Source organism: Perna viridis, chromosome 15, assembly GCF_037379345.1.
Source record: "Perna viridis isolate PV_CMFRI_1.1 ecotype Kerala chromosome 15, ASM3737934v1, whole genome shotgun sequence".
NCBI classification, from domain to species: domain Eukaryota; kingdom Metazoa; phylum Mollusca; class Bivalvia; order Mytilida; family Mytilidae; genus Perna; species Perna viridis.
In genome coordinates, this window is record NC_142459.1 from 22,764,944 (window position 1) to 22,787,493 (window position 22,550).

At 33.3% G+C, this 22,550-nt stretch overlaps 1 protein-coding gene across 2 annotated transcripts; it reads right to left on the bottom strand.

The window, feature by feature from the left end:
- Positions 1 to 1,913: 1,913 nt before the first annotated feature.
- Positions 1,914 to 21,603, bottom strand: LOC148597497 (uncharacterized). Of its 2 annotated transcripts, none has more exons than XM_088563533.1 (14): positions 21,455 to 21,603; positions 20,120 to 20,197; positions 19,205 to 19,426; positions 17,878 to 18,034; positions 16,858 to 17,114; positions 15,782 to 15,941; positions 14,897 to 15,014; positions 14,071 to 14,124; positions 12,728 to 12,807; positions 11,963 to 12,131; positions 10,601 to 10,683; positions 10,238 to 10,415; positions 7,450 to 7,532; positions 1,914 to 5,959 (listed from the first exon to the last, which is right to left on the bottom strand). In XM_088563533.1, exons 3-14 carry the CDS (start codon positions 19,244 to 19,246, stop codon positions 5,778 to 5,780), a joined length of 1,563 nt encoding a protein of 520 aa, XP_088419659.1. In that variant the 5' UTR covers positions 19,247 to 19,426; positions 20,120 to 20,197; positions 21,455 to 21,603; the 3' UTR covers positions 1,914 to 5,777. The 2 variants fall into 2 exon arrangements, with proteins under 2 accessions (XP_088419659.1, XP_088419658.1); XM_088563532.1 differs by having other exon boundaries at positions 19,170 to 19,426.
- Positions 21,604 to 22,550: the final 947 nt, after the last annotated feature.

The following is a 22,550-nucleotide window of genomic DNA, read 5'->3' on the forward strand; positions in this document are numbered from 1 at the left end:
TCAACAATGAAACAAGAAAAGCTAAATTCATTGTTGTATTTTTTACGAATGCAAACACTTAACTTTGAAATACAATGTATTTGAATGGTTTAAATGACTGCTATCTTTCTCTCTTTTATAAGTCTTATTTCAATACGTACAAACGAATGTCGGATTGGATAAATATTGGTATCTTAAGCGACTGATTGCTCATTGTGACGTTGTGCTGACCTTGTGTTCAGTTCTCACTGCCTCTTCGTTGATTTTTTATCAAAGTTTTCAAAGACTGTTTACAGATGGCCTTCAAACCTATACATAGAAGAGAATGGTTTACATTAATATACGACACAGTCTGCTCTTTGTATTGAGATTTCATAACACTACAATGTACATATGTAACTTCAATAGGCTTAGACCAACATTCATCTTAAAAACGAAATGTTTCGCAATCAACTTCTTTATAATGGGGTCACGAATGTGTATTGATCTACTCTTGCGAGTTCGTGAGAGTAGATGGCTTACTTATTCAATATAAAGGTTATTTAATTGAACTTTTTCAAAAATTTTATTCCAAAAATAGCCTTATAATTTCTTCCTCAGATTATTCCATTTTGTAGTATTTAAAGGATTTTTTAAAGGGACGAGTTCTATTTGTAGGACTTAGTACGGACAGCTTATGCTTAAAACACAGCCGAGGGTGATATTCTTTTCTGAGTGCGATGATTTAGTAGTATTCCATCTTGAACTTTAGGCAGTATGTGCTACATTGTATGTCGTAATGAATATCATTACAAAATAATTTCGTGTTAAAGATAAATATTCTAAACGATTCTCTAATTGAACCTGGTGGAACAAGTTCACTTTTCTTCAACGTTGTGTCTTCTTTGCGTACTAAGCTAACAGAATTAATGATAATTTCTTCATTTACATTTTATTTTGCATTTTTAACGAATTATCGTCTCATGTTGAAGTATAAAACAAGACAACGGAACGGAAAGGATAAGAAAACAATTCCAATGGGTGGTATTCTTGACAGAATGGTTATACATGAAATTCATAGAAGAAAGATGGTATGCCAGAATAATTGATAAATAAAGTTGTAAATCGATAAAGATCGTGGAACTTCACATGAAGTCCAAGACGATAAACCTTATGACATTGGTAACAATTTCAAGGTCACTTGATCAAAAAGTTGATGGACAGATGGACAGACAGCGGCATACCATAATAGCTCGGTCAAATAATTGACGACTTGGTTTTTTTTTCTTGAATCATCTAAGGCTTGTTTGGGATGAATATGGTATATAGGTATTACCGCATCAGGGCACGGTCAGGCTGTTGGGCCGCCCATTTTGAAAACTATGTTGATTTCGTGCAAGATGTGGGCGAAAATTAGCAAATAATACCCGAGACCACCCTTCCAAATCTCTAGACATCCCTGTAATATCAAAATTTTGACATTTGACAAAATAAGGATAGCATTGGTGTGTACACGTACTTAAACATGTACATGTTCATAAATTCTCTTTCTCCACCTGTCAAACTGAAATTATTAAAATTTCACTAATCGATTTTATATTTGTAGAAATTGTGATTTTGGAATTACATAGAAAGCAAACACAACTGCATTTCTCAATTAAATATCCAGACTGAAAAAACGACAATCAAAATCGTAATAATAGATTCAGGTTTAGTGATGTAAATATTAAACCGACACTTTTCTATTTCGTTTATTGTTATAATAATCGAACCAGACACTTAACAAATCACAAAAGGAAATTGGTGAAAATTGATAATGTGCCAATTATTTTTTTTTAATTTTTGACGTACGTTTGTCCATGTACATATGCATATTGCCATTAGTCTGAAAACTACGGAAGCGTATTAGGACCATCCTTTTTATTATTTTTTTAAATAGTCGACTTTAATCTTGGAATTATCAACTTTAATCTTGGAATTATCAACTTTAATCTTGGAATTTCTAACTTTAATCTCGGAATTTTCCACTTTAATCTCGGAATTTTCCACTGTAATCTTGGAATTATCAACATTAAACTTGGAATTTTCAACATTAATCTTGGAATCATCAACACTTATCTTAGGATTATCAACATTAAACTTGGAAATTCCAACTTAAATCTTGAAATTATCAACTTCATATTCATTTTGGAATTATCAACTTTAATCTAAGAATTTTCAACAATAAACTTGAAAATATCAACATTAATCTTGGAATTTCCAATGAGCGTCGGACGAATGAGTGTTGGACTTATAAGTGTCGGACCAGTGAGCGTCGGACTTACGGCACTGTATCAGTTTTCTGTCACTAAATAAATGAATATCATGACGATTTAACCATATCTTTAGGGGCAGATCATTTCATTTTTTGATTTTCTCTTCCTTCTATTTTGTTCTCTTTTCAAAAAGTGTATTTCAACAAGAACATGGCTTTTAATCTAATCGAAACATGAGCCTAAAAAAACCCACTTATTTTTAGGAGGACATCAAGTATTAAATGAGAAATTAAGGAGGTAGACCGAGGGTAAGGGAAACAACTTTTAAAAATCATTCAAACGTTTGTATTCAACATTTTACATCAATCTTTTGTAAACAGCTAATTAACTTGGATTCATTTTATTCTGTTTCAAACAAAAGCTTGAGAGGCTTTGGTGAAATGAATATAATACAAACATATCACTGATTTCATGAGTAATGTCCCTTACCCTAGGTCTACCTCCTTAATATTCATTCCTGTAGGTACAAGAGAAATATTATAAATCAATTAACATGTAATTTGATATTGTACTTTTTTTTCTCTCGGAGCACATAGATTAAAGATACATGTACATCTACATGTACGTAGTTTCATGATTGGGTAATTTCTGTAGAATTTTCTAACGCCTACTATCAGCATTGAGCGGTTTCGGCTGAGCCATGTAATCCAAATCATATTTTGTTATCCACAGCTGTATTATTTATATCCTTGTAAACGTTTGAGTTGTACATGTATCTCTAAGTTTTGTTACATAATTATTGTGAACACTTTCTGAAGGGACAAAGCGGTGTGCAATATTTAATATTTTAAAACCCTTTTACATTTTGCTGCTATAATATTACATAAATGCAACTCTAAAGCTGAAAACATTGACCAATCGTTTGCTAATTAAAGGTGATAATGCATTTAAAAAAAATGTAAACTATACGATTCTTGTTTTGTATGTTCCCTTTAGTTTCATCATAGGAGCATGTACAACTGGACCAACGGAGGGACCTCTTTCTTTCGTTGCATTAAGGTGGTAGACCTAGGGTAAGGGACACAACCCTTACGAATCATTGGAACGTCTGTATTCAACATTTTACATCAATGTCATTTAAGTATCAAAGTAACTCAAATTAATTTCATTCAGTGTCAAATGAAAGCTTGATAGCCTTTGGTGAAATTGAATATGATACAAATATATCACCGACTTCATGAGTTATGTCCCTTACCATAGGCCTATCTCCTTAAAATAATTCAACTTTCTAGAATGTGTTTGATACACTTAAGTGAAAGTATTTATAAGAATCAGGCAAACTGGGAAAAATCAGAAACATGCATGTCAAAAATCCAACGATCGGACAATATAAGTTTACTCAATGATGCTTTATATATTTGAAATAACCATTATTTGATCTCTGCATCACTGGATTTACTCATAATTTTTTCAATAGAATGTTAGAAAAATGAGGTTTTTGTCAGAGTTATCTGCCCTTGAAATGTTTATTTTCAGTGCATTTCAATGAAATTATAACTCAATGCACCAACGTGATATGGAAAATATCATCTTTTTTCCTTGATTCTGATAGTAAAAATAGTCGAAGTACAATATCAAGATGATGATTTTTTTCATAAAATGTTTCACACACTGCCTGACTCTTACAGAGAATGACTCTTTAAAACTCGTAAAACTGTAACACAGCATTTCTACTCTTTCTTCTATAGGTCTCTATGCTGTTATAAATATAGCCGATTAAAGGTGTGAAACGTTATTCGTTTTGGTTTTATTCCATTCATTTTCGACACACTTTATTCCGATTTACATTTTTAAAGAAATACATGTAATTTCTATTTGCAAGTACATATATGTTACCTTGTCGGTCGGATCAAGCCATTCACAAAATGAGGGTTTCCAAGAAAAATAGTTAATAAATACATATACGTTTAAGGTTTTTATGATCTGAAGCATAAGAATTGGACTATGTTAAAAAGCTTCGCTTAACGCAGCAGTATACGACGGCAGTCAGTTAAACTGTGTTCACTTGGGCGAGTTTGGACTCAATATTTGCATTTGACACTTTTATGCATACAGTTTCAATCACTTCTAACCTCTCTTAAATTATTAGCCCTTTGTTACTCAAAAACAGTGGGAAATGTTCAAATACTGATTGAAAAGTACATGTGGAAATTCCACGAGGAATACAATGAAGACATTTATTTCTAGATCGGACCAAAAATTATATAAAAAGTTGCTTTTAAGCATGTGGCCCCTCTTTGGCCCCTTATAGACTGAACATGCTAAATACTTTTTAAAATCAGTTAAACAATCTTCAAACAAAATTTTGTAATCAACAAAAAGAAAAATTGAACAAGGGAAAACCTCATAAATCAGTTTTAAATAGACACTTATTCACCTCTTTTGGCCCTTTTTTACAGAAGCGTAGGGGCCAGTGACCCTATTTTAAATAGCCAGCTTTTCCTGGGAAGGCAATAAGTAACAATATTTCGAAATTTCATGCCATTCGGTTCACTACAGCAGAATTTATCGCATGGAAACAAAAACAACTATCAATCCGACGACGACGACGACAGCACCATAACATAATACGACCGTTTTTTGCAGTTGTATAAAAACAGGAGCAAAACAAAATAAAATGCTGAATACATACGCTCCAATGATTTGTTAGAGTTAAGTCCCTTACCCCAGGTCCACTTTCTTAAGCAATGTGATACACTTTGTATTTCAAATTCGATATGATGTACACGTGTTTCAAGGAGTAAACTCTCATTAGCAGCATTAGAGTCAAATATATAGGAAGATCTAAATCCAGAAGTAATTGTATACAAGAAGTACTCAAAACGAAAACTACATGTATCAATATAGGAAGCCAAATCTGCCACAGAGAGGTTCTACAATGTGGAATACAAGAAATGAAGCATCAGTGTTTTGGGGTATTTAGAAATTTGTTATACTGAAAATTTCGATCAATATGATATATAAATCTGATATAATTCACGGTTAGACATGTCTGATTACTGCGTCGATGAACACACTCGGAGACTTTTAATTGTTTCACCAACACTTGACACTTAACAATGCCTCGAGTGTTTTTGTTAGATTTTATATTGGGGGGGGGGGGGGGTTCAGTATCATTTTTCAACTCAAACGATTATTCAAGTGATTTGATTGGTTGAAACTTAAGTTAAGTACTTTAAGAATATTATGTAAAAATCTTTATGAATTATTAAACCGAGGCACTGATATAGTTATTAATTCATTTCGTCAAAACGAATGATGAAGATATCGGTGCACACGTTTTCAAAAAAGTTACCTCATTTCCCCGAGACCTTTTAAGTAGGCCGGACTTCAAGGTCTCAGGTGCTGATAAATATTCGAGCGGCTTTTTTTTGTTTGATAAAAGTAAAAGAAAACAAAACAGTAGAAAAAACAACAAAATAATTGTTCCGCTTTTTTTAAAGTCCTTAATCTACATTATTATGCGCTGTATACAATGTCCACCTATGGTGTCACGTGACATATTTATGCGCTGTATACACTCATGGTGTCACGTGAGATATTTAGGCCATAAATTCCATTTTGGTGCACTTCCGTCGCCACAAGTACCTCATGACTGTAAATCTCAAAAGTGGCGTCGTCAATTAACTGTTGATCGCCTAGCGTCTTTATTTCAATCGGTGGTTGCAGTCCTAAGGCCCTGGCCGCTGAAAAAAAATGAGATAGTAAATATGGACTCTTTTGTGTTGGTGAGCATGCTCAGAGTCTTTTAGTAATAATTGTAATAGGCAACTAAACATTGATGAGCAGGCAACCATTTTTGTGACGGGCGGACGGAACCAATTACTATAGCGCCACTGCCACTTTTTGTAAAAATCATGTAAAATAATTGGTTGCTGCTCTCATCTGGTCTACAAGTACGTTTGATACTATTTTGAGAGGAAATATTCAAAGTATGGTTAATGTGGTAGTTAATTACTTCTCCGTATAAACAATTTGCCTAGTACTAAGCTTTACCTCTGAATGAAGTGTTATTTATAGGTCATTTGACCTATTTAAGGCGGAATGTTGACAGACTCGTCAACATAAATATGGTAGTAACACCTACATGTAATATCTGAGAAACCAGGTAGGACATAAAAAGTAATATAATTGCAAAAATTAGGAGTCAATCCAGCATGAAAAATGGGTTATATGATCCCAATTTTACAGCATAACAGTACATGCTTACATGTAGGTGTATCAGGATATTAAATAAAAAACGCATTAAAAAGGGCAATAGCTCAAAAATAACTGAAGAGATTAAAACGGAAATTGACTACAGATGGATCTTATCATGTTGAACACTTTTACCCGGTCACAATTTGGCTATATTTAACGATTTTGGAGATATATGCAATTCACTCCTGTCTGACACCTATGTTTTATATTTAGAAACGGCGGATAAAAAATCCCCACATCAGTTCTATGCAAGATACCACAAGGAACATCGTACCAAAGTTGGCTCTTGTTGGTCAAATAGTGTCAGAGAAGGGGAGTTTTGAAAAAAACGACGACTGACGCCAAGTGATGGCAATAGCTCACATATGGCCTTCGTTCCAGATAAGCTAAACAACGGAATGCTAAGATATTATTTGCATTTTTTCTCAATTTTACACATGAAAATGACAAATTGTCCAATAAAAAGAGGGGATGCTAATCCCCTGCACTCCTGGGACGCCATTGTTTGTTTTCCACGAGGATGATTCTAAGGTAGAACACATTAAACGAATCAATGTTTATGGACCTGACACAAAAAAAAAAAAACAGTTTTGATGTTAGGACTTGGATCCTTATTGGGCAAACTTCGGTTGTCCAAGTCCTAGATGATTTTGTTAACGCGGGTTTTGAACTTTAACACGTTATTAATTTTGATTGGTTCGCAAACCGCGAATTAAATATCCATTTCTTTGGGAATCAAATTTGGACTCGAAACAATTAAAGAATAAATGATAAGAAATGTTTAAAAAATATTAATATAAAGCAATCTGGTCAAACTTTAGAAGCATTCATTAAATGAACCAAACAAAACAGGACGCAGGATGATTACATTGTATGACATTGTATAAATATTAATCTAATTGGGCTGCTTCCCTAGGTGCCACATTGTAGGCCCCATTTTTAAAATATCTGGTAGTGACCACTGTAACGAACTTACCCTCATAATGTAGACCAACAAGATTATCGGCATATACTTCTTTTCTCTTCCTTCCATCTTCAGACCATACATTAAATAAATACCTAAAACACAATACCACATTCTTCACAGGCAAAATAGCATAATATGTTTTCATATGCTTTTAAATGGAAGAGTAATCAAGGGAACCAAGGTTATAGCGGTAATCAAAATAATGTAATCCAGGGACAAACTAGACCAGACATGGAAAACAGACATACACAACAAAGAACATAAAGTAACTAAAATCATACATACAAAGTAACAAAAATAAAATGAGCAACTCGGACTCCACTAAAAACTAGGAGCATGAACCAGGTGCACCGGTAGGATGAGCGTCCTCTGCTTTTCTAGAAACACCTGCCGAGTTGCTCATAAATAGTCAAGTCCGGGGTAGACAAACGAGGAAAGGAAAACTATGACCCGTTGAATAAATCAGTTTTCAGGGAAACATAATTATGTTTAGTACCAATATGGAGATAAATGTTTCGTGCCCATATTATCACATGGGAACGAAAGATTTTCTAAATTGCTTCTATGAAAACCATACGTTCGCTATGAAAGACATATAATTACCATTTGAATTTTATCTACTTTTTTTCATGAATCATTTGTTAAGCCTAAACATATGAAAATATATGAGAAACAATTTTTAGGTGTTTTCAAAACATATGAATAACATCTGTTGCAATATTTTCTGTGTAAAATAATTGTGTTGATAAACAAGTGATGCATTTACTGAAGTAAGTGAATATTATTATCTCGTTTTAAGCTCTACATGCTATGCAGATTACTTTAAATCTTTTATGTAATGGCTGGATTTTTTTTCTTCTGAGAATTTGCAAGATCCAACAATTTGTCTACGTTAAATTCAAAAGACACCCATAGCCTTTGTAGGATGCACTTTCATTTTCAAATATACATGGCCCCATAAGGCGCTGATCATACTCAGTCCTTCGGTATTTTAAGACTAAATGGGTATATGAACAATATCACACAATGACCAATGTGACGAAAGTTGTTTAAATCAATACTAAAGTACATTGTACTTCATTACCTTTGAACATTTTATGAAAAAGTAATCAAGGGAACCAAGGTTACAGCGGTAATCAAAAGAATGCAATCCAGGGACAAAAACCAGACATGGAAAACAGATATACACAACAAAGAACATAAAGTAACTAAAATCATACATACGAAGTAACAAAAGCAAATGAGCAACTCGGACTTAGCTAAAAACTGGGAGGACGGACCAGGTGCACCGGTAGGGTAAGCGTCCTCTGCTTTTCTAGAAACAACCGCCAAGTTGCTCATAGAAAGTAAAGTCGGGGATAGAAAAACGAGGAAAGGGAAACTATGACCCACTGAATAAATCAATTTTCATGGTGCAGATTGATACACCATAACGATCCACGAGTTCATGATGACGACCATACAACTTCTGTAGTGATGACTTCAATCTTGTACCAACATAACCTTGTTCCAGAAGCCTATTTGTTAGAGTTCTAGCGCGATACAAAAAGTCTGCGTAGTTTCGGCAAGCTCTGGCATACCGTATGAGTTGTGATATGAACACTCCAAACGCAGGTGCTGAAGGGATGTTGCCACAGATGAAAGGAAAGTTGACAATTCTGAATGAAAAGTCATTACGTTTGTCGTAAAGTTTGGTCAATTGTTTTTTCCTTTACCGTCGATTTCTAAGTGTAGGTCAAGATATGAGGCTGACCCTACAGTGTCTGTAGTATCCTTTATCTCAAGTTCTTTGGGGTAGATGCGATGTATCAAATCCCCGAAATTAGGATTGTTTAAAGATAATACGTCATCTATATAACGGAAACTGAAATTAAAGGATCTAGCCAAACGATAATCTTTCTTTCGGATCAAATCAGCTATAAAGTTAGCTTCATAAGAGTGAAGGAATAGGTCAGCAAGTAAAGGAGCACAAAATCGATTGTTTTACCACTTAATTCTTAGAATTACTAGACAAAAATTGAGTAATGACATAGACGGGCATTTGTATTTCAATTTATTTTAAGATTGATTACATTGCTACTTTTTAGTCTATAATTGATGAAATGAGATGCTTCCACACTCTAGTTCAACAAATATGTTCTTATGATGTTTGCATACACTTATTATACAGAGCATATAGTTTAATTTCCTCGTAGAAGAATGTGGATTATCATGGTTTCTAAACCAAAGTTAATTAAGGGATTTTCTAAGAATTTCTGCAAGTTTTAACAAAAATCTCGTTATCATGAATCCATATTTCCATTATAACTTCAAATTTATGAAAAACTGATTTTTACAGATATTACTTGTTCATAGTAAACAAAAACAACAAATCAAATATTTCATGGGGCCAAATTTGATTGTTATTGTTCCCCTCCCTTTCCGGAAATCGAATAATAACAGAATAAATGATTTGTGTCCCTTACCCTCGGTCTACCTCCTTAATTTCAAATATAAGCAGCCAGTTTTACAGAAAACCATTATTGTAAGGGACACAACTCTTACAAATCATTGGAACGTTTGTGCACTGTATTTACCATTTTACATTAATCTAATATAAACATCAAAGTAACTTGAACTGATTTTATTCTGTTTCAAAGGTAAGCTTGAAAGGCTTTGGTGAAATTAAATATGATACAAACACATCATTGATTTAAAGAGTTGTGTCCCTTACCCTATAGGTCTACCTCCTTAAGTAACTTAAATTTAAGTAAGATTAAAATGATAGATATTAATATTAGGTCGTAATGTAATCTACCTTCCGGTCAGGTGATATGTGGTTGAAGTGTCATCTCGTGGATCGGTCCATCTATGTCCAGTTTTGATTGCCATCAAACGACTCCCATTAAAAGCGAATAATTCACGGTCAGTTTTGATTGGCGTTCCGTCCTCCTCAAAGCAGATACTGTTAGGCTGATAACCAAGCATATGTAGTACTGAAACGATTGATAGATTGATAGATTGATTGCAGTATATGTAACTTCAAATATGTATTTTGGGAAGAAAATGTTTGACCTTGGTACCTAAATCTCAAAAGTTTTTCACATCTTTGAAAAATTTCATTTTCATGAGAGGACACTTGGGTCCATTTATGAACTTACTAATGGGTAGTTACACACACCTTGTTCACATAAATCCTCGAGCGAAAGACACAGTATCATGACAGACTTCTTCCTATCGTTGGAAAATACTTGGAAGGCGCCACTGCAGAGATAAAATGGAAATTGATTCTTTGCCATATTAGTCTAATGAAAATAATTAATATGATTTCCGCCTTTGTCTTTGATGTACATGTATGTAGCTATATGTTGTTGTCTCAACCAAATGAATGTACGAGACTTTTTAAGACACAAGCCGTGCCATGACCAAATTATCAACTTCAGAGACGATCTATACAGAACTTCTGCTTGAAATTACATGTAGATTATATCGTACAAAACCTGCTGTATTGCAACGAACTTCTTTCATATATTGACAGTGTAAGGATGGTACTAGCTGTACAAACTTTATTAAAGATACGAAATGATTCCTGTTGTACACTGTAATATTAGCGCATGTAGGGATCTGTCAGTTAAAGTGTAAAGCTAGCAACATGAGTAATAACTTGCTCCTTGAGCACTTGACTGAAGCTCCATATTGTCCCCATTGTGGAGACTCCATAGAGGATAACTACCATCAGAAAAAGTAAAGAAAGATATAAAAAAATAGCATTAACAGAGGAGAATACTTTGACAACGCCGGGAACACAAAAAAAAGATAACACACAAATTGTACAACACACCAACAATTAATACATTTTTTTACGGTTAAGTAACTGTCTTTGTAAGAATCATGCAAAATCTGAAAAATGTGATACACCCTAAAAAAGGCTACATATTTTTATTTTTGTAATTAAGTTGTTTTATGGGTCTATACTATGAAATGTGTAATTATTCATTCAAATCTGCCTGCTCTTAGGAGATAATCAACATTGAAAATCCAGTAGATTCTATTGTATTTGAGCGTCATTTGCCGAGTTATCTCCCTTAATTTTGAAATCTACAGCGCATTCTATACAATTTTTATCTCCTAAGAGCACGGATTATATGCAAAACCACATGTTAATTTCTGTTTACTATGACATTTCAAACAAAATATCAAAAATAAAAATATGTAGGCTTTTTACCCATGAATCACATTTTGCATGATCCTTAGCTGGAGTGCTACTTAAATATCTCTGTTTTTCCAGTTTCATCTGTCGAGCTGTCCAAGTCGGAGAGTAGGAAAACTGACAGCTGAAATAACTTGTCGTCATACAGGAAATTAATGTTCATGATGGATTTCATTGAACAGTTACTAATGTAAATTGAAAATAAATACCCGCGGAGATGTCATTAAATATGTTAAAATATTTCGATGATTAATAAACAAATTGAAAATAAATACCCGCAGAGATGTCATTAAATATGTTATAATATTTCGATGATTAATAAACAAATCTTACCTCTGTTTTATATTGTTATACATCCGCCATCTTGGATATTTCCATTGGTCGTTTTTACCAAGTATCATAAGTGTCCGGTCTTTGTTGCGCATTAAAGCGACTTCATCATTCACTGGAGATCCGTCTTGTTCCAAAACGAGACGCCCGTTTGTATTGAAAGCGAGACAAGCTTAAACGAAATACACAGAACCAGAATATTCATAAAAGGCACCTGATATGAAATGCTAATAAATACATGTATGCTGTCATTCATCCATTGAATCAAAGATGACTGAAGACCATCTTTATCGTGCACCTTAATACTTACTTTCACTTTAGTTCATCTAGCTATATTTAATTTATTGTCAATTTTCACCAGGGTTTTAGCATACCCATCTTCATCAGTTGTAAATGCATGTAAATATGTTTTAATGTTGGCACCTGTTGATGTTTTTTATATATTATTTGTCATAAATACTGGTGTTTATGGACGTGTGTATCTTTCAGTATTAATATATTTTAAACAGACAGAAGGTATACTAACACGTTTAAGGAGATAGACCTAGGGTAAGGGACATAATTTTACAAATCATTGGAACGTTTATTTAAAGCATTTTATGTCAATCTGATCTAAACAGCGAAGGAACTTGGATTGATTTCATTCTATTTAAAATGAATTACAGTCGTTGTATCAATGATCCATTCCTGAATTCCAAAGTGACTTGAAATACTGTAGTTAGCAACATACCCGAGATTCTGTGGCATACGAAATCATAAGCAGCATACCTGAGTTTTTGAGGGACTTGAAATCATTAGCAACGACAAGCTTCTTCTTCTCTCTGTCTGCACTCCATACTTTGGTACAACTATTAGGGAAACTTCAAGATTTAGTTATTTTGTTTTTGTAATATGAAGAATGTTTATGTTATAAGACATTGATTTTTCAGTTCTACTATAACAATTAAAACTCTAAGTTAATGCATTTGCATTGATGTCACCTTAACAACTAGTACTCGCCAAGAAGCCAATGAAGAAAAGGATAATTATTTCCGCCCGTACTTCTGTCTGTGACAGTGTCTATCTATCTGCAAGACCGTGATACTTTGTAGAGGATTCTTCTTATGGGATACTAGTACATTATTTTAACATTTTTAAACGCAGTATTGAGCACTAAGTGGACGCAGTCCTCTGCAACCGTTTGCCATTACATTTTAAGGGATCAATAGTTTTCAAATGTATATGAAGAACATATACTGTTATTATAATTCAACGTTGAAGGATATATGTTGTTCAACGGGGACAGCATATAACAATTTTGTATCTACTCAACTGAGTCATTAAGTAAAAACGAGACATACACTTCGACGCTCATTGAAAGCAGTTTTTCTATTATTTGTAAGGAATATCTAATAGATGAATCAAACAAATTTTTGAATACTCCCAATACAGTACAAAAACAATGTATCCCGATAAAGTGATAAAACTCGTATGTATGACCTGATTTGATTACATAGACCAAGAACTATATTTAGCAGTAAAGTATATAACGAGAATAGGTACATTGTATGGTGTATAACTCTAAGAGACAACACTCCAATAAGGACGAAAATGTCAGCCGAAGACCACCCATTGGTCTTCAATGAACGACTAGGAAACCTTCTCACTACAGGGAAGGCTGCAGTCAGCCCCAAAACATCATTATACACAGGCACAGCGAAATATTTGCCCCTATATTTTTTCACTGCTCCTCCAAGGAATAAAAAATATAAAGGACTGTGAAATCTTTTAAGATCTTTCAGGTTAGAAGAAAACAAGAAGGAAAAATAGATCGGCCAGTGTGCGCTCGTTGTTGAGATATAAGCATATAACAGTTTTGCGGGAAAAAAATCACTAGATTTTCAATAGATTTTATCTATTAAAAACTTTGAAAAAATATCACGGACTTAAAAAAAAATAACATTTTAATGCGTGTTTTATAATAATACTATGAACAGTGGGGGTCGTCGGGCAAAAACATATTAATGCTATACAATGTATAAAACCGGAGGAGTCCGAATGAATGAACATAACCAGCAAACATCCTTAATAAGTTTCTTTTTTTTCCTCATTAACTACAGTCTACAACTTACAACATATCTCGGAGAACGTCAGGATCACTTTTTAATTCATCATCAATTTGCTTCCTGAAATTGTGATTAAACAATGAGATTTCGAGGTGCATTTATCATCCACCAACAAAACATCGAACATATCAGTTACACGTGTAACTCAAGCGCTTCATACATATATAATGTAAGCTTCATTTATGACATGGTTAGGTCATAGTTTATTCATTACCACCACGTTGTAGAAAAATAGTCATAAGGGACGAAAACAAAAGCTCATTAAAGGATATCTACGCCGCACACCAGTAATTATACCGTATGGTTAAACTATAAACACATTTTTTAACAGGAAGTTGAAGATGCATCAGTCGAAAATCGAATCCCACAGTGAAGCATGCCCATGTAAATCTTTTCTCGAAAGTGGTTGTGATAAGTACTGTAGTTACTGATAAAACTAATTAAAAATGGACGGACGAACGAACAGACGCCATGATCACTGTATACCCCATACTAAGTGGAGGATATATACCATAATATATTGGGTAGAACGAAAGACAAAATTGCCAATTAAAATGCAAGTTTATGTGCGTATTTCCGTCACTTTAATTACATAAAGTAAGATAAAGTTGACAACTCGCACGACAACTTTGGAGTATATCATTTTAATCGCCACAATATGTACACGTGGTCAATCTATTAATATGCTATAATACGACTTTTCTGCGACAAAAAATACACGGAACGAGTTTAGACATTTAATAAAAGAACGATATGTATTTCTCACATCATTCTACATTGTAATTCAACTAAAGTTAAAAAAAAAACCCCAACGACAACGCATATAACGTACCCGTATTTCATTCTTGTCCATATACATACGGACAGAAATATTATCAGGAACAAGATGAAAGCAGCCACGGAACCAGCTATTATTAGAACAACCTTCCAACTGAGATACTGTGGTTTCACTGGACAAAAGTAAATAAAACTCGTAGTGTCAACTAAAGATATTGACCAGAATAAGATTTTATTTCTAAAGTAAAATTCGAGTTAAAACACACACGTGAATGTGTATGCGTAATATTTCCAGGTTTTAATTTTTATATATATTAAAAGATAAACAACCCATGGAGGAAAATATACAATTAAAATCATTTGTATTGCGGAAACATATGTAGCACATCTTATTTGAGTACTATTTCTTTGTTTTTACTGAAGCCGATACCGCGAAAAATAAATGTTCAGTACGAGTAGACTTAACCATAGTTTTTCCCCTGACATTTTTGGAGTGCATTTTTACTGTTTTTGTTCTTTGTTCTTATATCAACTGATATGAAACCTTCATATTCACATTTTTGAGGGGCAACACGACCGAGTAATTTGCTTCTAATATGATTTAGGCTTCAGTATGAGGGAACTTTTTGTACTCAAGTAAAATTTGACTTATTTGCTGATCCTACGTCCTTATTATCACATCATGTTGTTTTAGAAGTTATGCATATTAAACAAACTTGTACAATGTAATTGTCGAAAGACATTTCACGTTTTTTCATTTTTTTTCGCTGCGTCGCCCGAACTCACCTTTCGATTTCACACTTGATCGGATACTTCGTATTTTATGAAAAGCAAAAAGGTTTTCGATCATTTTAACTGTAGAAAACCCATGGTTTGTAAACATATTTACACAATTCTACATATAAACAAGTGTTATATACAAAAGTCAAAGAAAACTTACGTTTACATCTCGGCTTGGTTTCTGTGTCGAGCTCTTTTCCGTTTTCGGTCCATTTTTTACCATGGATACACTTTATTTGTTTCTCCCCATGAAATGTATATTTCGAATGACTACATTTCACATCTACTGTAGAGTTGACTGTTCGGTTCTTTATATTTACCTTATAAAGAAGAATGACTTGACTAATTTTTGTCGTGTGTTACATGAAAAAAATCAAATGAATGAACAAAAATTTTAACTACAAGAAAACAAAAATGTATCCAAAAATGAAATAAATGGACATTGTTTCACCAGACAGACGTTTAGTACACACGTTGACAGAACACATAGAAGTACACGTATAAATATTGAATTGTCTTATTACTACTGTCATTTCATATCATATGTTTCAATGTTTTGCTGCACTTTTAAAGCCTTTGATCAATTGCACAGGATGCTCATATTGTACATGGTCTTAAATTAAAAAAAAGGCGACCTTCTTCTCATACGAATAACTGCGACCTGACTTATTACGTTTCAATCCAATAGCTTACAGGCTCTGCTATACTCGATGTGAACATTTAAAAAAGATAGGCACTATTACAATTACAATGTGTCGAGGCTTTTTCCATTGTACTTTACTTATTGTATAAAGAATCGGTCTTCAATATTGTGTGTATCAAAGGTGAATCAAATAATCGAATATACCCCTTGTGCAGGACATTGCCAAAAAATGTCACTGCGCTTTACGATTTGATGCGTAAACATTGAAACAGTAGTACAAATGAAATAAAAGTAGACAAATAATATTCTAGGTCTATGTTTGTCACTAGAAAACAAATACAGTTCGATAGTACGAAGTTGCATGTGCGCTGCACCCTGAATCGTTTTCCCACATTCTCAGTTGTGCCAGAACACGATGAGTTAAGGTGTATATCAAACTGGAAAATTTAAAACAACTAAAATTGGTAATGTGGTCTGTTTTGGTTTCTGAATAAGAACAAAAAGTTACTTTTGTGTGTTTATTTGAATCACCTTCAATATATAAATAATATTTATAGACTGCTACGTTTTTAAAACAAATATTAGTACCATACCACTGTGTTCGGGAAGGCCAAGGTTGGGTCCATACATTGCTCAACGCAATGTGGAATATCTTCACTCCACGATCCATTACCGTAACATTTCAAACTTCTGGGTCCAACCAAAAGTGAATCGTGCTCACATTTAAATGTAACAGTTTTCTCATTTTGTCCTGTTATTGTAGCAGAATAATTCAAAAAGTAATTCACATTAGACTGTATGTTGCTGTTGTAAAATGTTACCCTTTCGTTGATAGCAATATTGCAATCACCTGCAAAGAACACATACACAATGGACGTATACTATATCAAACAGTTTAAGGAAGGTGATATTACATAGGAACCAGTTAACAGCCAAACATATATTGATTTGCTCTTGTTTTATTTTGGTTGATTTTGTAATTTTATATAGAGGTTTTTTTTTAAGTTGTAGTCATCCGCACAAAGCAACTATGCAGCTTTAAACGTATTCTCAAATGACGGATTCCTGTTATTTATTAGAAATATGATTCTTTGTTTGCCTATGCGGAAGCTACTTGCACTCAAATAACCTTTGACCTCGTTAATAATGCACGTATATGTTGTTATATTGCTGATGTCTCGACCAAAGGAGAAATGCAATACTTTTTTATAACAGATGATGTGCATCTGCGCTAAAAGTTTAAATAATTACATCCTAACTTCAAATGTCACTTCCTACAGAAAAAAAAATGAGCTACATGTTTTAACGGATAATTTTCATATGTTCGACGTCTTGGACGCTCCGTCCTAATCAACACATCATAGCAGTTTCGTGCTATGCTCGATCATGTATATAAAACAACTTTAATACTATGTACATGTTGCAAAATGTTTCAAAGAGTTTAATGTTTTTCGTCGTTTCGCTGCACTCACGTTTCGATTTCGCTCTTGATCAGGTACTTCTTATTTTATAATCATTTGGACCGTAGGAAACCCATGCTTTGTAGATAAATTTACACAATTCTTCTGTTGTACAAGTACATGTATTCTATACAAGAGTCAAATAAAACTTACGTTTACATCTAGGCGTGGTATCTGTGTCGAGCTCCGTTCCATTTTTCGTCCATTTTTTACCATGTATACACTTTATTTGTTTCTCCCCATAAAGTATATATTTCGAACTACAATTCACACTTACTGTAGTGTTGACTGTTCGGTTCTTTGTATCCACCTTACAACAAAGAATGACTTCATTATTCATTCTATTTTGTTTTTCAGAAAATCAGTTAAACAAAATCAAAATTTATAATATAAGAAAACAAAAATCCATACAAAAACGAAATAAATAAACAATGTTTTACCAGACAGACATTTAAAACACACATTGAGAAAATACGTAGGGGAGTATTGCTATATAGTAAATTACACTTTGCATTGTTTTGTAACTACAGTCATGTCGTATTAAACGACTTCAAAAATCTTGCTGGAGCTTCCATGTTTATTGCAATGGAGGCTCATATTGTGCATGGTCTTCTATAAAAACGCGACCTTCTTCTCAGTCAAATTACCGTGACTTGATTTAGTACGCCTCACTCCACTATCAGACAGGCTCTGCTATACCGGATATCAGAATCATGGGCACTTCCATAATTACAGTCCCTGAGGCTGTTAAAATTGTACTTAAGTTATTGCATAAAAAGTCAAGCTTTAATACTGATTTTTTGCTCAGGTACGTCACCGTGTATTACCGTTTGATGCATTAACATTGAAACAGTAGTACAAATGAAATATTAAACAAATAATATTCTAGGTGCATTTATGTCATTGGAAAGGACTCTGAATTAAATACACTTCGATAGTAAGTTACATGTTTACTGCACCCTTAAAACGTTTTCTCTCATTTTCAATTATACCAGAGAAAAAAGTTCACACACTTCATGTTTTAGACAAAGCCCTTTTTTCGTCAGACTATACAAATACCAATCAACCACAATACATATATCTACATAATTCGAGTGGTAGAATTGATCCACCAAAAAAGAAAAAAAAATAAAATAAAAAAATAATAATAATAATTTCTTTTTCATGTTTTAAGATTCTGTAATTCTTTCTGCTAACAAATCTATATTTGTAAGATACCCATACATTCATATTCTGTTTAAATATACCAAGAAAGATAACTCATTACAAATTTATTCATAATTTATATCGAAAGACCAGACAAAAAATGAGATTGGTTATGTGAACTATTACGGTTTCTTCGTACGAAAAAAAAGTGAAGAAATTGGGATTTTTTTACATGCATGAATCACCTACTCTCTGATATTTATAGACGGCCAATTTTTATAAAACAAAATGTGCCATACCACTGTGTATGGGAAGACCACAGCCGGTTCCTTACATTGCTCAACACAGTGTGGGAAACCTTCACTCCACGACCCATTACTGTAACACTCAACACTTTCAGGACCAACCAAAAGTGAATCGTGCTCACATTTAAATGTCACAATTGTCTCATTTTGTTCTGTTATTGTAGCAGAAAAATTTAAAAAGTGATTAACTTGAGACTCTATGTTGCTGCCGTATAATCCTGTCTTGTTTTTGATATCAATGTTGCAATCATCTGCAAAGTAAAAATAAGTATACTAAATCCAACATTAGATCCGGTCGGGTGGTTGCCTCTTTGACATATTCATCATACCAATTTTTATAAAATGTATATTCCCATTAATTCAGGACCACCAAAACACAAAATATATGAAAAACAAATTAGTTCACAATAAAAGGCAATTAAAATCAAATGGTAGTTATAGGGTCATAGGATCTATTGTATGAAAAAGGTACGGATTTCATATCATTTAGGAAAAATATCATGTGATTTAAAGGCACAGAAAACATATTTTATTTATATTGACCCTAAACATATATTTTAAAACATATGACAATATGTGTTGCAACTTTTTCCTGTGTAGATAACAGTCAATAGCTGTACATAAAAGTGTTTGTTCTTTTGATTTCAGTTGTTTTTGTGTATTAAAATTTTCAAATTCAGAGTTTTGTTGAAAATTTAGGAATAAACACAAGTCGATGCATTCTTCGTTGACGGATCGCTCAGATTTTCCTTAATGCCTTTGATAGATGATAATCGTTTATATTTAACATATAGTGCGAGAAAAAAACAAGCACTCAAATCCCTGTTTGCTTTATTTTGATCATGCAGTGATACAAAGAGTATAACTCACGTGAAAAGTATAGACTTAAGTGTGTTTTCCAAGCTACTTGTCGTAAATGGGGTAAAATAAAACAACTGTCTTACCTTTTGTCAAATCTACAGCACAATTCATGCTTATTAACAGGTATAACAGCTGAAAAGTCTTCATTCTGGTAGAATAGCCTTAAAAGGTAAGTTGAACTTACAACATCGTCATTTTGACCCCCTTCTTTTGCATGACGTGTCTGTGATTAAAATATACCAGACAGGCACATCGACCTTGTTTTATCCAGTTTTTGTGAGGACTAGATTTCTCATCATTGTTGTCTTTTATATCATTCTTTTTACTGTTTTTGTTTTAAGTTATTGTAGTTCTTATCAGTGTTTCTGACTATGTTTGTTTATTATGTTTTTGTTATATTTATTGCAGAGTTTTTGTCAAATACTTTGTTAATATTTGAGGATTGATTAAGATTGGTTCCTTAAATTCCCCTCAGAAACAAAATAGATTCTGAAGCAGCTTGAACACAAATTTACCACCAACGGAAACCTACATATATGCACGAGTTATTTCATTGTATTTTATAATTAATCCTACTTAAGGAGGTAGACCTAGTGTAAGGGACCCTACTCTTAAAAATCATTGGAAAATTTGTATTCAGCATTTTACATCAATCTTATGTAAGCATCTAATTAACTTGGATTCATTTTCTTCTGCTTACAACAAAAGCTTGCGAGGCTTTGGTGAAATTGAATATAATACACACATATTACTGATGTCATGAGTTATGTCTCTTACCCTAGGTCTACTCCTTAACTTAATAACTATAATAGCGACGTATTCTGAAACATGAATGGCGTTGTAGAATGATTTCGTCGCAAGTGGGTATTTTGACATCACCTGACATCCATGATACTTAACCATGGAAACCTAACGGATGCATTTTTATATATCTTTTATATATTAAAAAATTGGAAATAGTTCACTTGTTGGATCAAAAAATAATTGAAATACGAAACAAAGACCAGTGATCACACAGTTCACCAAATAAAATCTGAATCAGATTTGAGTATTACCAACGCATAAATAATATGCGTCGGCTATCTTTTTTTAAAGGCAGTACTTGTGGAAATTTTGTACGCAGTTAAGAAATGGTGGTTTGAACTCCTAGCGCACACGCACATCGTATCTCATAGGAAGTCTCGCGTATTCCTGTAGGTCAAGGCATCGGCGGTATAAAAACATAGCGGTGCATGTTCAACAAAGTCTGAGGTTATTTGAGTACTAATAACCCCGTCTCTTATAGGCGAAGCCTAAATTGATCTTAAAAACGTTAATCAACTCCATTAAGTTAAAACTTTTGTGTTTTAATGTAGTCTCTGAAGAAAAGAAGCTGTAGAAAAGGTTGCCCACAACCATTAATAACTATGACATCTTACCTGTATTGGTCAAAATTATCTATTGTACATCCTGTTGAAGTCTAGATAAATATTTATCCACGTGTAACTTGTAATATTGGTACAATGTCATATCTCGATTGTTTACGATAATATTTAGCGTCATGAAGGTTCAGTGTCAGAGCAAACTATTTTAACCTCCAGAGATAACAATGTCAGAATGAACTACAAATGTTAAGAGATGCACAAATATTAATGATCTTAAATTGAAAAATAAACTTCAATCTTGGTTTGATAGGTGGAGTTGAATAAGTGGCAGCACTGTTTATCAACTAAGAATTATGTTAACATTGTAGGTTAGAATAACGCGGATATCAGGATCAAGATAAACAAAATCTTGAATTGAGATGTACCTTAAATGCTTTCTCTGTTCAAATTGAAACCAAATTGAATTGGAAATTTTTAAACTGAGATTTTTTTTTGTAAAACCCCGTTATACTCTTGACAGAACAATTTACCAATAAAATACAACTAATCACTTATATCGTATTAAACAATACCGACAACAGAAGACTGCATTGCCAAAAATACCATGTCACCGTCTGTGCAAAAATCAACTTTAATTTGTCATCGCCTTAAATAACCGCAGTAAAAATCTGCTAACTTTCTGCCTTTTGCGTTCAGAAGCATTAATTACTTAATTGGCCTGTAACTGGCCCTTATTTTCCTAATTTTCCTCCTTTGTTGAGGAAGCAATTTCTACCCAAGTTTTAGGCAAAAGTCCTAAAATTAAAATTGCCCTTAATTGTATTCCTATCTTTTGGTTTATTTGCATTGTACATTTTATATATGTTATATGACATATTTATTTATTTACTTATCTATTTATTTGTAGCATAGTATTTTTTACTGATAAAGATCAATTATTAGTACAGACATGGGTGTATACATTCTGCAGTTACATAGCGAATTGGACATTAATACATGAAGTGTCTGAAATGTTTACATAATAGCTGTTGAATGTGTGTGTTGATGATTGTACAACTAATTCAAGCATCACATGCGATAGACGTTGAATCAAATCGGAATAAATGGAAATGGGTCCATGGAAGTGAATTGAAAGTGAAAGTAGCCTTTA

Excerpts from the sequence above, each read along its gene's own strand:
- LOC148597497 (XM_088563532.1), bottom strand. The coding sequence starts at position 20,183 with ATGAAGACTTTTCAGCTGTTATACCTGTTAATAAGCATGAATTGTGCT. Across the intron at positions 19,427-20,119 it reads TGCTGTAGATTTGACAAAAG|ATGATTGCAACATTGATATC; the intron begins GTAAGACAGTTG and ends TTTACTTTGCAG. Across the intron at positions 10,416-10,600 it reads CGAGGATTTATGTGAACAAG|TACTACATATGCTTGGTTAT; the intron begins GTGTGTGTAACT and ends CAATCGTTTCAG.